The sequence below is a fragment of the Aristolochia californica genome, unplaced genomic scaffold (assembly GCF_029961685.1).
Source record: "Aristolochia californica isolate CCGP_79_NKW_82.1479 unplaced genomic scaffold, dmAriCali1.0.hap1 SCAF_6, whole genome shotgun sequence".
NCBI lineage: Eukaryota > Viridiplantae > Streptophyta > Magnoliopsida > Piperales > Aristolochiaceae > Aristolochia > Aristolochia californica.
The window spans coordinates 3,807,732-3,819,981 of record NW_027182257.1 but is presented as its reverse complement, the minus strand read 5'-3'; the positions used below and the strand labels follow the sequence as shown (position 1 = coordinate 3,819,981).

General features: G+C 38.9%; 2 protein-coding genes across 3 annotated transcripts; both read right to left on the bottom strand.

Moving 5' to 3' along the window:
- Positions 1 to 1,302: 1,302 nt before the first annotated feature.
- LOC137933892 (uncharacterized) lies at positions 1,303 to 4,537 on the bottom strand. Its single transcript, XM_068777983.1, has 12 exons — positions 4,280 to 4,537; positions 3,542 to 3,626; positions 3,391 to 3,442; positions 3,272 to 3,292; positions 3,126 to 3,179; positions 2,936 to 2,986; positions 2,747 to 2,809; positions 2,580 to 2,645; positions 2,382 to 2,420; positions 2,075 to 2,197; positions 1,844 to 1,936; positions 1,303 to 1,766 (listed from the first exon to the last, which is right to left on the bottom strand). Exons 1-12 carry the CDS (start codon positions 4,362 to 4,364, stop codon positions 1,482 to 1,484), a joined length of 1,017 nt encoding a protein of 338 aa, XP_068634084.1. The 5' UTR covers positions 4,365 to 4,537; the 3' UTR covers positions 1,303 to 1,481.
- A 1,078-nt stretch (positions 4,538 to 5,615) lies between these two features.
- On the bottom strand, positions 5,616 to 9,111 carry LOC137934031 (deSI-like protein At4g17486). 2 transcript variants are annotated; one of them, XM_068778219.1, is made up of 5 exons: positions 8,881 to 9,111; positions 8,422 to 8,629; positions 6,826 to 7,113; positions 6,659 to 6,739; positions 5,616 to 6,182 (listed from the first exon to the last, which is right to left on the bottom strand). In XM_068778219.1, exons 2-5 carry the CDS (start codon positions 8,573 to 8,575, stop codon positions 6,037 to 6,039), a joined length of 669 nt encoding a protein of 222 aa, XP_068634320.1. In that variant the 5' UTR covers positions 8,576 to 8,629; positions 8,881 to 9,111; the 3' UTR covers positions 5,616 to 6,036. The 2 variants fall into 2 exon arrangements, with proteins under 2 accessions (XP_068634320.1, XP_068634319.1); XM_068778218.1 differs by having other exon boundaries at positions 5,617 to 6,182; positions 8,920 to 9,111.
- Positions 9,112 to 12,250: the final 3,139 nt, after the last annotated feature.

Sequence of the window (12,250 nt, the reverse complement as noted above, 5' to 3'; positions counted from 1 at the left end):
TGGTCAAAATTACCCTTTATTTTTTAAAAAAAAACACTCTATCTATATATTTTTAATAAAAAATTTATAAGGTGAGAATGGATTTTCAAAAATTTAACTCAAACCTAATCTTTGAACAACCCAAACCACCGTATAAGATTGTGCATGTACCACATAGACCACGATGACCAATCGATCGAATAATTGGACCCTTGCCCTCTACACCTCATACTCTTCTTATTTGAGTTCATTTGATCCCATAATTTGACAAACCTATAGTATGAGCTATGTAGTGGAAAAGATTGCATAAGTTTATTATTTGATGCATTTATTCATTTTAAAATTCATATTGTTTATAGTGTTTAAAGGTTTATGAGAAAATCCCATCCTAGAAGCAAAATTATACTTTTGAAAGAAATCAATGAACCCTATGAACCATTATTAATACTCAAATTTTTAGATATTGTAGCACATATAGAACTTTAATTTCAAAAATATTTTTTTATATAAAACTTAACGGAATTAGTCCCAATGAACCCTATTTGATGGGTATCATGTTTTGAGTAAAATTATGGTTAATCTACTTGGAATTTGATCATGAGAGAGAATTAGAAAAAGATGAGAAATACCCATTGGAATTTATTAGGTTGATTGATGGGTCTCATGTTTCATCGATGATTTCTTGGCATTTTGAAGGCTTCTCACTTCTCTCGTTTTCTTGTTTACTCCAATGGGAATCACCTCTTAAATGCATATTGGGAAAAATTGGAGTGGGCAACCCTTTTGCTATTTATACTTGCTTCGAAAAGTAAAAACTTATAATCCTTGGCCCTCATGCTGGCTTGAATTTAATGTTGACATAATAGAAACAAATAACTGCAATTAAGTCTCAGGGGTCTGAGATAAAAGAATCTATCAGTTTTCTCATCTGCACATTTGAATTCATTAATGGAGATACGAACTTTCAAGGGTCTATGCTAGAAATGGCACCTCTTTTTTATTAGAAAATACATCCAAGGGTATTTTGGTTATTTTTTTATGATTAATTTTCTTTATGTAATCTTGTTCTTCATGTTAAATTACATCAATGATTAATTTTTTATGTACATAGGATGTGTAGTTAAGGAGATGTTAAGGTCTATTAGGAGTATAGGAACATTTTTGTAATTTATAACTCAGAACACCTATTTAAAAAGTCTGGGAATTCGTGCATAGTTCCCAATGAGCATTTCAGGCTTGTCAGAAATTTCTTCTACTTTCCCTAAATTTTCTCCTCTTTCTTCACCCAAATCTGGAATTTTACATTTTTCAATCTTGCAAAAATGCAAAGATCAATCGGTATCCTTACATTAAGAGCCACAAACAGTCCAAAGAACATGTACATTGATCAGAGCAAACCCTAGAGGATGGATGCTCATTTCCTATTAAATGTTTCCAATAGAAAATAGCCTACAAGATGTATGATGCACAATTATCTTACCGAGTTTCTGTAAATATGGCTGTTAACCAAGGAAATGGCGAGCCAGCTTAGAGTGTAGCAATGGTCTGTCTTCCATTAGTCCAACAAATTCCTTGATCAAGTCCCTCATGGGAGGTACTCCATGAGAAGCTAACATTTCTTTGACAGTCTCTGTTGGACCCTGATCCCCTGTCAAGTATGGCACCATATGCTTTTTCATGTCGCTGAGAGATATTCCAAGATGACCGCCTGGCACACTGATGAATTTAACCCTTCCACCATCATCCAGAGTTTTCAAACCAATCCAATCTTCCAAGTAGAGCTTCGTCTGTGCTTCCAGATTTAAACCATGAAACACCAAAAAAGCTGAAGGATTTGTAAGACAAGGAGTTATAATAGGCTTACCTGCTGAGGAGAAAGAACTTCACTGAAGGAACCATCAGGATAGTACCCAAACCAAGACGTTTCTGGTGGAATCAGAACTTTGTCATCCTCAAACTGCCCAAAGCATTTAATCAGTAGGTCATTTTAGACAAAATAGAAAGTAGCCATCAGTGACTCACTAAGTAATTCTTTTTCTATTTTTTGGATTTTGGACGATAAACTAGAAGCAGTGGAGGATTGTTTAATTCTTACCTTGATAAGAACCAATGATTGCAAGCTAGAAAATCTTTCCTTGTAAGTGGAGTTCCTCTCACTGGGTTTTTCATTGTTAAGCTTTGGAAGAAACTTACAACCTTTTAAATAAGAAGGAATTTCCTGAAAAGGAATTTTAAGATATTTAAATTATAACAAGATTCGTGCAAAGACAAAATTATAACAAACATATATTGGAGTCATAGGTTATGTTTTTTCACAAAACAATTGCATGAAAAAGGTAGAGAGTTATGTTATAGAACAAATGATAGAGCAATAAAAAAATTCCTAAAGTAACCATACTCACAGTTGGGATCTTAAGGTAACCACCAGGAGCCAAATGATCCTGCCGAATCATCAATAGAGAATATTGGGGATTTGTTACAGTTCAATCTCACAAGAGATAAGTTAACAACTCACTCAACGTCGGCAAGTGATCAGGAACAGGTTTTCTAAATAGAAACTGCAACCAAAGTTACAAAATAAATTAAATAAAGATCCAAACCTGCACATAGTCCGAGTAGATTTCTGACTTGATTAAGTTGTCCACAAGAATGCAAATGATTCCAGACTGAAAAGCATGCATCACACAATGAATTGTCTTTTTTCTCAAATCATGACTAGATCCATACTTTAGACCAGAACCTGAAGGAAGTTTAAATGAGTACTAACCCCACAGAGTGGTACAGAAGCAGTACCAGCATGAGGACCTCCAAGTGAAATGAAATTGCTTACCTGATCATGGACAAAAAAAGGAAAATGTCAAAAGCACAACTTGGCCGGCAGAGCCTTAAAAGAGCATTCAGAAGTTCCAAAAAAATCTCTGGGGAGCACAAGATAACAAGATAACACTAATCTTACAGGGGGAGCTCCATCACAAAACTCCACGACTCCCCGACCTATTAAGTTTCCCTGAAAACCAAAATGGTTAAAGAATACTATTATTAGAAGCCTTGGTTAGCCATTAGAGCAAAAATTTCTTCGACCAGCCGCTCACAAAAACATCAGACTTGCAGAAGGGAAAAATTTAAGATCGTCACTAGAAGCTTACCTGGGAAAGTCCAACAATATTGTAACCCCCACTAAGTTCCTTCATTTCTTTGACCTGTTAAAGGATCAATAAAGGACTTGATTCCGGTACCAAAATTTGTATATCTAATAGATAAGCTAATGAAAATTATGAAATAATTTTATTACCTTCTCACAGACATCTTCCACCTGCAAACATATAACACACAGCAATTTAATAATGGGTAACTCCACAGATGATACCAACTTGCTAAATTTCATTTTTCCTTTTAAACAGCAGCAATCACCTGTTTCTGAAGTGGAATAACCCAGGAATCCCATGTTCCTTTCCCAATTTCTCTGCAAGGGAATAGAGAATACCAAATAAATATCATATTATAGAAAGTAATAGGTAGGAGAAATTGTTTAACACAAAACAAAGTTACAGTGAACGCGTACATGCAATATCCATCGGAGCCAGACCAGTCACTTAGAAGCTGAGTAAACTGTGAAACTCCTTTATTGGAGCACTGATCTCCGATGCCTATTACAGAGCCCACATTTAGACACTTGAAAGTCAGTCTTGTGTGGAAGCACATATGAATAAGCCACCAAAATGGTAGTTCTGAACTGAACTTGGTAAACAAATAATTTGAACTAGCTACGAATAAATTTGGTAAGCAAAACCCAAAAACAGGTTTAAGGTTCAAAAAGTAGCAGTTATCGCTATCCCTTCTTCAGTAGGCGACAATCATTTGAGTGGTTTTTCTAAGTTACTTAAGATTCAAATTAGATTAAACTAAAATCACTCGTTAAATCTTCAACGTTACCCAGGGGTGTCCGGTCTGATAAACCACGGTTCATCACATACAGATTTAAACATCCAATTAATGTTCAGGATCATCGTGTAGGAGCTAAATTTGGACCATATAGAACCCAGACTAGAACCCTCTAGACCTACACTCAAAATCAATCCAGGCCGAGGATAAAACGAAATACTAAAGGATAGAATTGTTTCCCGAAATATAACAACTCTAATGGAGGAAGATCAAACTCGAACACACCAACCACAAGCAAGAATAAGTAAATGAGAACCCAAAACAGCAATCGCACCCTACATCATTTAGTTGATATACAGTCAACTGATTTAGAAAGAAAAAAAAATTAGACAGGATTGAGTGAAATGTATGCACGTACCGTGTAGAACGATGAAAGGAAGAGATGAAGAAAGGGGAAGCAAGATAAAGATGAGGACAGAGATTAACAAAAACGAAGCAGCCATCAAACTGAACTGCAGGTTTTATCCAAAACAAATCCAAATCCGCAAAAGTTTCTTATTTTCAAGCTGAAAGATTTCTGCTAATTTGTGGGAGAAACAACGGGAAACGGGGATGGGGTGCCTCTTGAGTGATTGCTTTCTTCCGCCACTTTTGTGGGCTGCCCAATAGAATGCGTTTGATCGTTAGTTACAGACTTAATAGTATCTTCTCCTTCTCTCTCATCCCGCATCACTCGATCAACCGACAACTGGGCAGGCCCTCATGATTTACAATATCAACAACCAGTCCACCTTCCACGGAGTTGCCCTCGACAAACAGAATATTCCAATTTCCAACCCGGAATCGGAGTCCGATCCAGATTATTCCAAACTGGCTCGACATAACCCGAGTCAAAAATCCCGCTAGCCGTAGTAGGACTCGACTGAAAGAAATTGATGGGAACTACAGCAGGAACATCGGCACGCTATGTTGCAGTATACTAGAATATTGCTTAACTGCTTCGCAACGTATTTGCCACCAAATCAAGTCTTTTTAGGAAGAATACCACGGAATTATAAAGAAGTTTTTATTGTATTTTTTGTATCCTCATGTAGGGGATTTTGTCACGATCTATTTCGTCTAGAGTAATTTTTTTTTTTTTTTTACACTAGTACTTGCAATAGAAAGTGCAGTAGAAAGTACGAGCAAAGAGAACAGAGAAGAATGCAAGGGAAACAAGCGAAGGAAGATGGGCTGGGAGAAAAAGTGAGTTTTGTCACTTTCACTAGTAAATAAAAGATAAAAAATACGAGGAATTTCTCTGTAATTTTACAGTTATAGTATCAACTAATACACAGCATAGACATGTATTCAACTACATAAATTTTTTCGATTTACATGAAGAAAAAGAGAGAAAAACATGAACAGCAAACAGCAACCAACAACCAGAGGATTTGGGGTGGGTATTAAAAAAAGTTTTACAAGTCTATGGTATTCCTCTAAAGCCATATAATAATTACCTAAAACGAGTGCTGCATGAGCTTGCAAAAATGCTCTAAAGCAGTAGGAGGTTTTTTCTTCTTCTTCTTTTTTTTTTTTTTTGCAAAAAATTGGCAAAAAAGCAGTGTAAGATGTCATTCAAATAGACATCTTGCATTTTAGTTCCTGTAAAAGTCCTTGTAAAGGATCTCATTTCACACACAAAGTGACAAAAAATAAGCAGTTTTTGAGAAACAAGAAAAGAATGGCACCATCAAGTTTAACCCAGCATCATAACCAATGCAAAAACTGATATGTGCAATAACAACCTGGAATGATCTCATTACCTGGGTAAATTTTTCAATGTCAAATTGGAGACGAGAATGATCTTTCAGAAATAACAATCTGATGTGTGGGTTCCTGCCGGCTGATCTGCAATCTTGCATAAAGAGCCTACACAAGGATCTGGGTAAAAGATTTCTATTTCATTACACTAGGGCACATGAGACCTAAATATCAACAGTAATCAGATTACAACATTTTAGTGCCTCAACACAATTATTTGGAATATATGGATATTAAGAGCCACACTGGGACGCTGGGGTATGGAACGGACTTTGAATGGACTTCACAATTTTATAAGAGTACTTGTTACACAATTGAACGCGTACTCTACAATTACAGACAACAAACGTGAAAGCAAAGCATTAGAAGACATCAAATCAGCTCTCTAGCAAGCATTACTGGTTTTTCTCTCAAAAATGCCACATCACCATTTGGTGTTGTAAGAAGGTGATGGTCAAAGTCATCCTCATCGCTCTCTGCCACAGCCGATGATAAAATGGACTCTGATCCGTCTGAATCTGATTGTGTTGATAGATCCACAAAGTAGAATAGCTCAAGTTACTACATATATTGCATTCAAGTAGGTAGTAAAGAACAAACCTAGCTAAATGTTCTATCGGCTACCTTTTGTGAAATATCAATATCAAAACCATGCGCATTGTCTTTTGATCCATGGCATGGAAATCAATAGTCAAAAGAAAGAACTATTGAATGTCACTCATTCATCACACTAGATCAAATGGCTTGCTATATCCAACAAAGATGAGCTTTTCACAAATTATGTAATGCCTACATGCAGAAACTCTCTTTCTCGGGCAGATATACAGTACAATACTAACATGGCATGCATGAACCAGGTCTCCCAGCTGCTAAAAGGGCTGTCATTGTTAAATCACTCGACATCTCCTTCGGAAGAAGCACAAAATAATACGTGGAGACATTAATCAATAACATGGATAGGAAATATTTAGCGTGTAGCAGGTTCAAAACTCACCAGAATAAACAGGATGATCTGGTATATGCCTAATTGCAGTAGGTTGAATATTTTCAGGCAGTAGGCAGTTACAGAATGAACCTGAAACGTCCAACGATCACACAAAATATAAGTTAAAATTATAACAACAGGATGGCAGACAAATATAATATAAACATCTGTCTTACCAAATTTGGCAAGACGATTAACCCATCCAGGAATAGAATTTCCCGTAAGACGCACGCAAACATCATCTGTAAAGTGGTTACAGTTTTTGGCAATCAAGTGATATGTATCTCCATGATATTTTCCAGAAATGTGTTCCATGAATGACCGGAATTCTGAGCGGGACATGTTAACACTGCCCATCCAGACTGAACGTCTGAAAACAAAACCAGGACAACTTTTGGGCTCCACCTCAAAAACTCCACTTGATGGGTATTCATGCGCCCCAAAGCCATACTCCATCCCATGTGCTGTTTATTGATCATTTACAAATATCATTATTCATTAAAACCTGGCTAGACTATTCATAAACAGAAGGAAGCAAAGATAAATACATTTCAAAAGAGTAAGATAGCGGGTGTTTGAACTTATTTCTAACGTTATAAAGAAAATAAGTGAATAAAGTGCCATTTCTCCCATGCAAAGAACCAAGAAAGCACAGAAAATCCGAAGTCAATCTGTTCCTTGATCAGCCTAATAATGTAACTGGAACAAATAATATTGCACTTGCTGTAGTAATCAAAGAGAAAAAAGAGCTCCTCTAACTACCACTAGTCCATAAATCTGCCAAATATGTTTAACAAATTAAATAAACAGGTTCAGTAAGAATCAGGGTTGCCTCAAATACGTCTTCGTGCCATGTTGGCAGGACAACAATATTATTTTTAAATGGATATATTTTGCAATATGACTTCTCTAAATTTGTTTCTGTCTACAACCATTTCTTTTTACAACACCCATTTCATTGATTAAAGAAAATTAACTATTTAAAGAAGTCAACATATATGTAAACAAAAAAAGAGATGTGGACAACAAGCTAAACACCAGAACCAACAAAGAAGGGACTGAGAACAATTTTATCCTTGACAAATAATGCAACAGTTGATTCTCTATCAAGAAATACCTGGAAGAGATATCAAAAGCTCAGCAGAGCCTTTGTACTTTTATGACTGTTCAGAAGTGAAGCTAGAATGCTCCATGTGTGGATATGATGGTGATTACCTTTCTCAGAGCTGCTTTCCAAGAAGTAATAGATATTTTGGGACAAAGGGAGTTATATCTTTTCCCTCCGTATACTATTACTTACCACCAATAAATGGTTGGCCAGTGTTTTTGCATTTAAATACACCTCTAATAGATTACGGTGAACACCATGACAAAAACAGTAAACATTTTGTTGTTCTTAAAAATGTACAGCCAGCATTTTGAAACAGTTGCTTGGCAAGTTTCTCCACAGAACAATATCATCATCAATCTCAAGATCATCTTACAAAATACCAGCCAGAAAGAGCATTTTAAAATTGCACAAAGACAGCAAATTAAATATGAAAGAACATATTTACATTCGATTAACAAATTAAAACACCAAAATTGTTCTACCATTTTTAAATGTAGTGGATTGAGCCTTTGAATGGGCTTCTAGGTATAGACTTCAAGTCTCACCCAGGGTATGGGTGTAGAGCGTTCACATTCGAAAATCAAAAACATTGCAAATGTAGACACTTAATTCCACAAAAAAATGTACAATTACTAAAGGAACTAGCCAAAACTTCCCTTACCTTCTACACCAGAGTGAAAAATTCCAAGTCCAAACCAATACAGATAGTTGTTTATGGGAGTCAGATCATAGACGTTCAGATACAGCTGAGCACGATTGGCCCCATCATCATTCTGCTCCTTGGCCCCCGATGAGCACGACAAAATCGATCGCATGGTATCCAACCCACTTAATTATTCCACTACCTCTCCCTCCTACCCCAACATTTCCTGATGACAACACCAAACCCCTAAAACATTACAATTCAGGAACCAAAACAGTTGATTTTGTCCCCTCCCGATAAAAGCAAGATATAAAAAAAAAAAATATATTATAACTTAAGCAAACAACCCTAGAACCTGAACCCCGACATCCCAAGCCACAAAATGAAACATGAAGCAAGATCAATGACAAATATAACGAGCATTATACGATCTAGGACAAAAAAGGAACCAACATCTAATGAGTTTAGAAACAAAACTGTATAAATTGCGGAAAGGAACGACGTATACGCTGCAACCTTTTTTTCTCTCTCTCCTGAGAGGCTGGCCAACGGTTTGGACATCTATGGGAGCAGGGAAAGGCCTTACGATGAACACCAAATTCGGATTTGCTGTATATCCGTGATTTCAATTTTTAATCCCCCTTGTTTTGGAGCGAAGAAGCTGTCGCTATCAGATTGGAGAAAAAGAACGACCGCGGAAGACGATGTTCCATTTGGCCAAAAGACGGTTAATTTTATAGTGGTTTGATACGGGGATTAAATAAATCCGGCAACGATTTCCAAGTCCAGTCCACGGAACGGTTCGGGGCTCGTTCGGGCCCGGTCTAAGAAAACCCAACCTCACCCATCCGGCCATAAGTGAGACAGAGGATGAAGTCATGGTGTGGCCAGACACCAAGGCCGAAGACTGTGCAAGTCCAGTGTACAGAAATAGCAGCAACGACAAAGACTAGGTGCAATGGCATGACCCAGAGGAGCGCACACATATGGCTGACCCGACATCAGCTGCAACGGAAGAAGACACACTTGATCTTGCCAAACGGATGGCCAAGCAACAAGGAGCGCAACAACCCCAGTAGCCAGCCCAGACACAAGGCAGCACGCCAACAGACACGAGGAGGCAGGTCAAAATGGGGTTGCAGCCAAAAGGCGCGCAGGCAGATCGAAATGGGGTTGCGCGTGACCAAGACTCTAAGTGGGTCGAAATGGGGTAACGTGCGACTAGGACTCCAAGCGCCCGCGACCAGGCGCATCTGTAGGAGCGCGCGCGACCTGGACTCCAACACATCCGCAAGCACGCGAAGCGGGGTTGCGCCCAGGCGCATCCTGAGGTGCATAAAATGGGGTGTCAAAGGCGCCCGCACGACTAGGGCATCTCTGACGCCAGAATTCAAATTTTTAGGATTTGGCGGATTTCTGGGAGTTTTTAGAGATTTTCTAAAAGCCAGGGGAGAGGCTATAAATAGACGGGCCTCTCCCATTGTAAAGAGGTCGAAAAATCCTTAGCATTCTTTGCTCTTCAAGTGTATAGAGAGAGTTTTAGCCTTTGACCTTTAAAAGTGTTTGGCCACCATTTGTAACATTGTCTTTTCAATACAAAGTTGGTTTTTCTCTTCTATATCTTTGGTCTTTTCGTTGTCCTTTTTGGCTTGCCAGTTCTAGTGTGAAGTATTGGTTGGAGGATCCGAGGCTCAAGGAGGCTAGCTAGTTCTTGGGAAGGACTAGGCCGCATAGGGTAGATATTCCGTTTGGCTAGGCAGACTTAGCCTAAATCTAACCGCGTGACAACTGGCATCAGAGCGTACATTGCAATCAATGGCTTCCACAAGTGGAGAAGATGCTTCAAGAGGCAAAGAACAAGTAAGTGATGTTAACTTTCATTTTTCAACTCTTGAGCATCGTTTGGACGGTGTTGAAAACCTTTGTACAAACTGAGAGGAGTTCGTTCAAAGGACGATTAAGGAGCATCAACCAACTCCGAATTCGCTAAGAGGATTTGAGGAGGATGTCCATTCAGCCATGGTCGTCATGAGGGTGGAGATTGAACGATTAGGGAAGGACGTTAAAGACCTCTCTGGAGAGCTGCGTGCAAGACTCTCTTTATGCAAACAAGCCTTGGCAAATGGAGGGGCTATTCACACACAAACAAAGATAAAGATGCCTGAGCCAAAGTCTTTCAACGAAAAGAGAGATGCGAAGGTCATAGATAATTTTCTATGGCAAGCGGAGCAATACTTCCATGCTAGCAAGCTCACCGACGAGCAAGCTAGGTTAGTATGGCTGTCATGTTCTTATCTGATGATGCTATTCTTTGGTGGAGAAGACGCATGGGAGATGAGCAAGAGGGAGAGGACCCCGTCCACACTTGGGAAGATTTCAAGAGGGAGTTGCGGAGGCAGTTCGTTTCGGAAGATGTTGAGTACCAAGCAAGGAAGGAACTTCGTGCATTGACGCAGAAAGGCACTATTAGAGAGTATGTACAATCATTCACTTCCCTTATGCTTTGTATCTCCAACATGACAGATGAGGATCGTCTCTCTTCCTTTTTTGCTGGCTTACGTCCATGGCTGAGCAAAAATTGAGAAGACGGGAGGTAAAGACACTAGTTTCAGCTTTATCTACGGCTGAAAAGTTAACCGAATACGAGAGAAGGAATGATTCGGCTAACAAAGGGTCTAAGGAAAATAACAATGGTAAAACAAATTTTAAGAAGAAAGAGAAAGGGGAGAAGAAGCCATGGGTAAAGGACACCAAGGCTAGGTCGGAAGAAAAGAAGAGAGGGGGCAAACAGAGGAAGAAGGTTTGTTGTTTCATACTTGAGGGAGAGCACTATGCGAGGGATTGTTGTAAAAAGAGACTCCTCAATGCTGCTCAAATTGAGACGGACAATGGAAGAATTGAGCCTAGGATGGGCTCTCTAACCCTTCTCAATGTTGTTGTCCGTTCCAAGGAGGAGAAAGCTACTACACTTCCAGTAAGACCCTCAAGAGAACTTCTTTTTATATCTCTAACACTTGCTGGACATACTGTAAAAGCAATGGTGGACACTGGTGCCACCCGCAACTTCCTTTCGGAGGAGGAGGCTAGGCGACTAAGATACGAGGAGAGAAAGTTGGGAGCAAAATGAAAGCTGTAAATTTTGCTGCTTGTGAAGTCCAAGGCATTTCCAGGGATGTCCTGGTGTTGATAGGCAAGTGGGTAGGATTTCTGAATTTTACCATTGTTGGCATGGATGATTTCAAGGTAATTTTGGGAATGGAGTTTTTCACGCTTTGTAAGGCTTTTGTAATTGCACATGTTGGGGCAGTAGGGATTACGGAAGAGCAAAGTCCTTATACTGTTTCTGAAGTTGAGAACGTAGATGTAACAAAAAAGGACTTAATGCTATCAGCCCTCCAGCTTAAGAAAGGTCTTAAGCAGGGTTGTTCTACTTATATTGCTTCTATTTGTGCTATAGAGTAGGATGAGGCCATGCCTACCCCTAAGGAGATACAAACCGTTTTGCATGAGTATAGAGATGTCATGCCTGAATAACTCTTAGTGAGGTGACCACCTAGGAGAGGGGTGGACCATCGCATAGAGCTTGAGCCTAGAGTAAAAAAGCCAGCACAAGCACCATACAGAATGGCGCCCAAGGAGTTGGACGAATTGCGAAGACAAGTCAGCGAGCTGCTGGACGCTGGGTTCATAAAGCCAAGCAAAACACCTTATGGGGCCCCTATACTGTTTCAAACTAAGAAGGATGGAAGTATGAGACTGTGTATCGATTATAGGACACTCAACAAGGTAACCATAAAGAACAAGTACCCTATTCTCCTTATTGCTGATATCTTTGATCAATTGAAAA

What these genes read in the sequence shown, in the direction of transcription:
- LOC137933892 (XM_068777983.1), bottom strand. Translation starts at nt 4,364, where the DNA reads ATGGCTGCTTCGTTTTTGTTAATCTCTGTCCTCATCTTTATCTTGCTT. An exon ending in TTTGTGATGGAGCTCCCCCT is followed by an intron (nt 2,810 to 2,935) that starts GTAAGATTAGTG and finishes GTCCATGATCAG; the next exon opens with GTAAGCAATTTCATTTCACT. An exon ending in CTTCTGTACCACTCTGTGGG is followed by an intron (nt 2,646 to 2,746) that starts GTTAGTACTCAT and finishes CATGCTTTTCAG; the next exon opens with TCTGGAATCATTTGCATTCT.
- LOC137934031 (XM_068778219.1), bottom strand. Translation starts at nt 8,575, where the DNA reads ATGCGATCGATTTTGTCGTGCTCATCGGGGGCCAAGGAGCAGAATGAT. An exon ending in TAATCGTCTTGCCAAATTTG is followed by an intron (nt 6,740 to 6,825) that starts GTAAGACAGATG and finishes TGGACGTTTCAG; the next exon opens with GTTCATTCTGTAACTGCCTA. An exon ending in AGATCATCCTGTTTATTCTG is followed by an intron (nt 6,183 to 6,658) that starts GTGAGTTTTGAA and finishes CAACACAATCAG; the next exon opens with ATTCAGACGGATCAGAGTCC.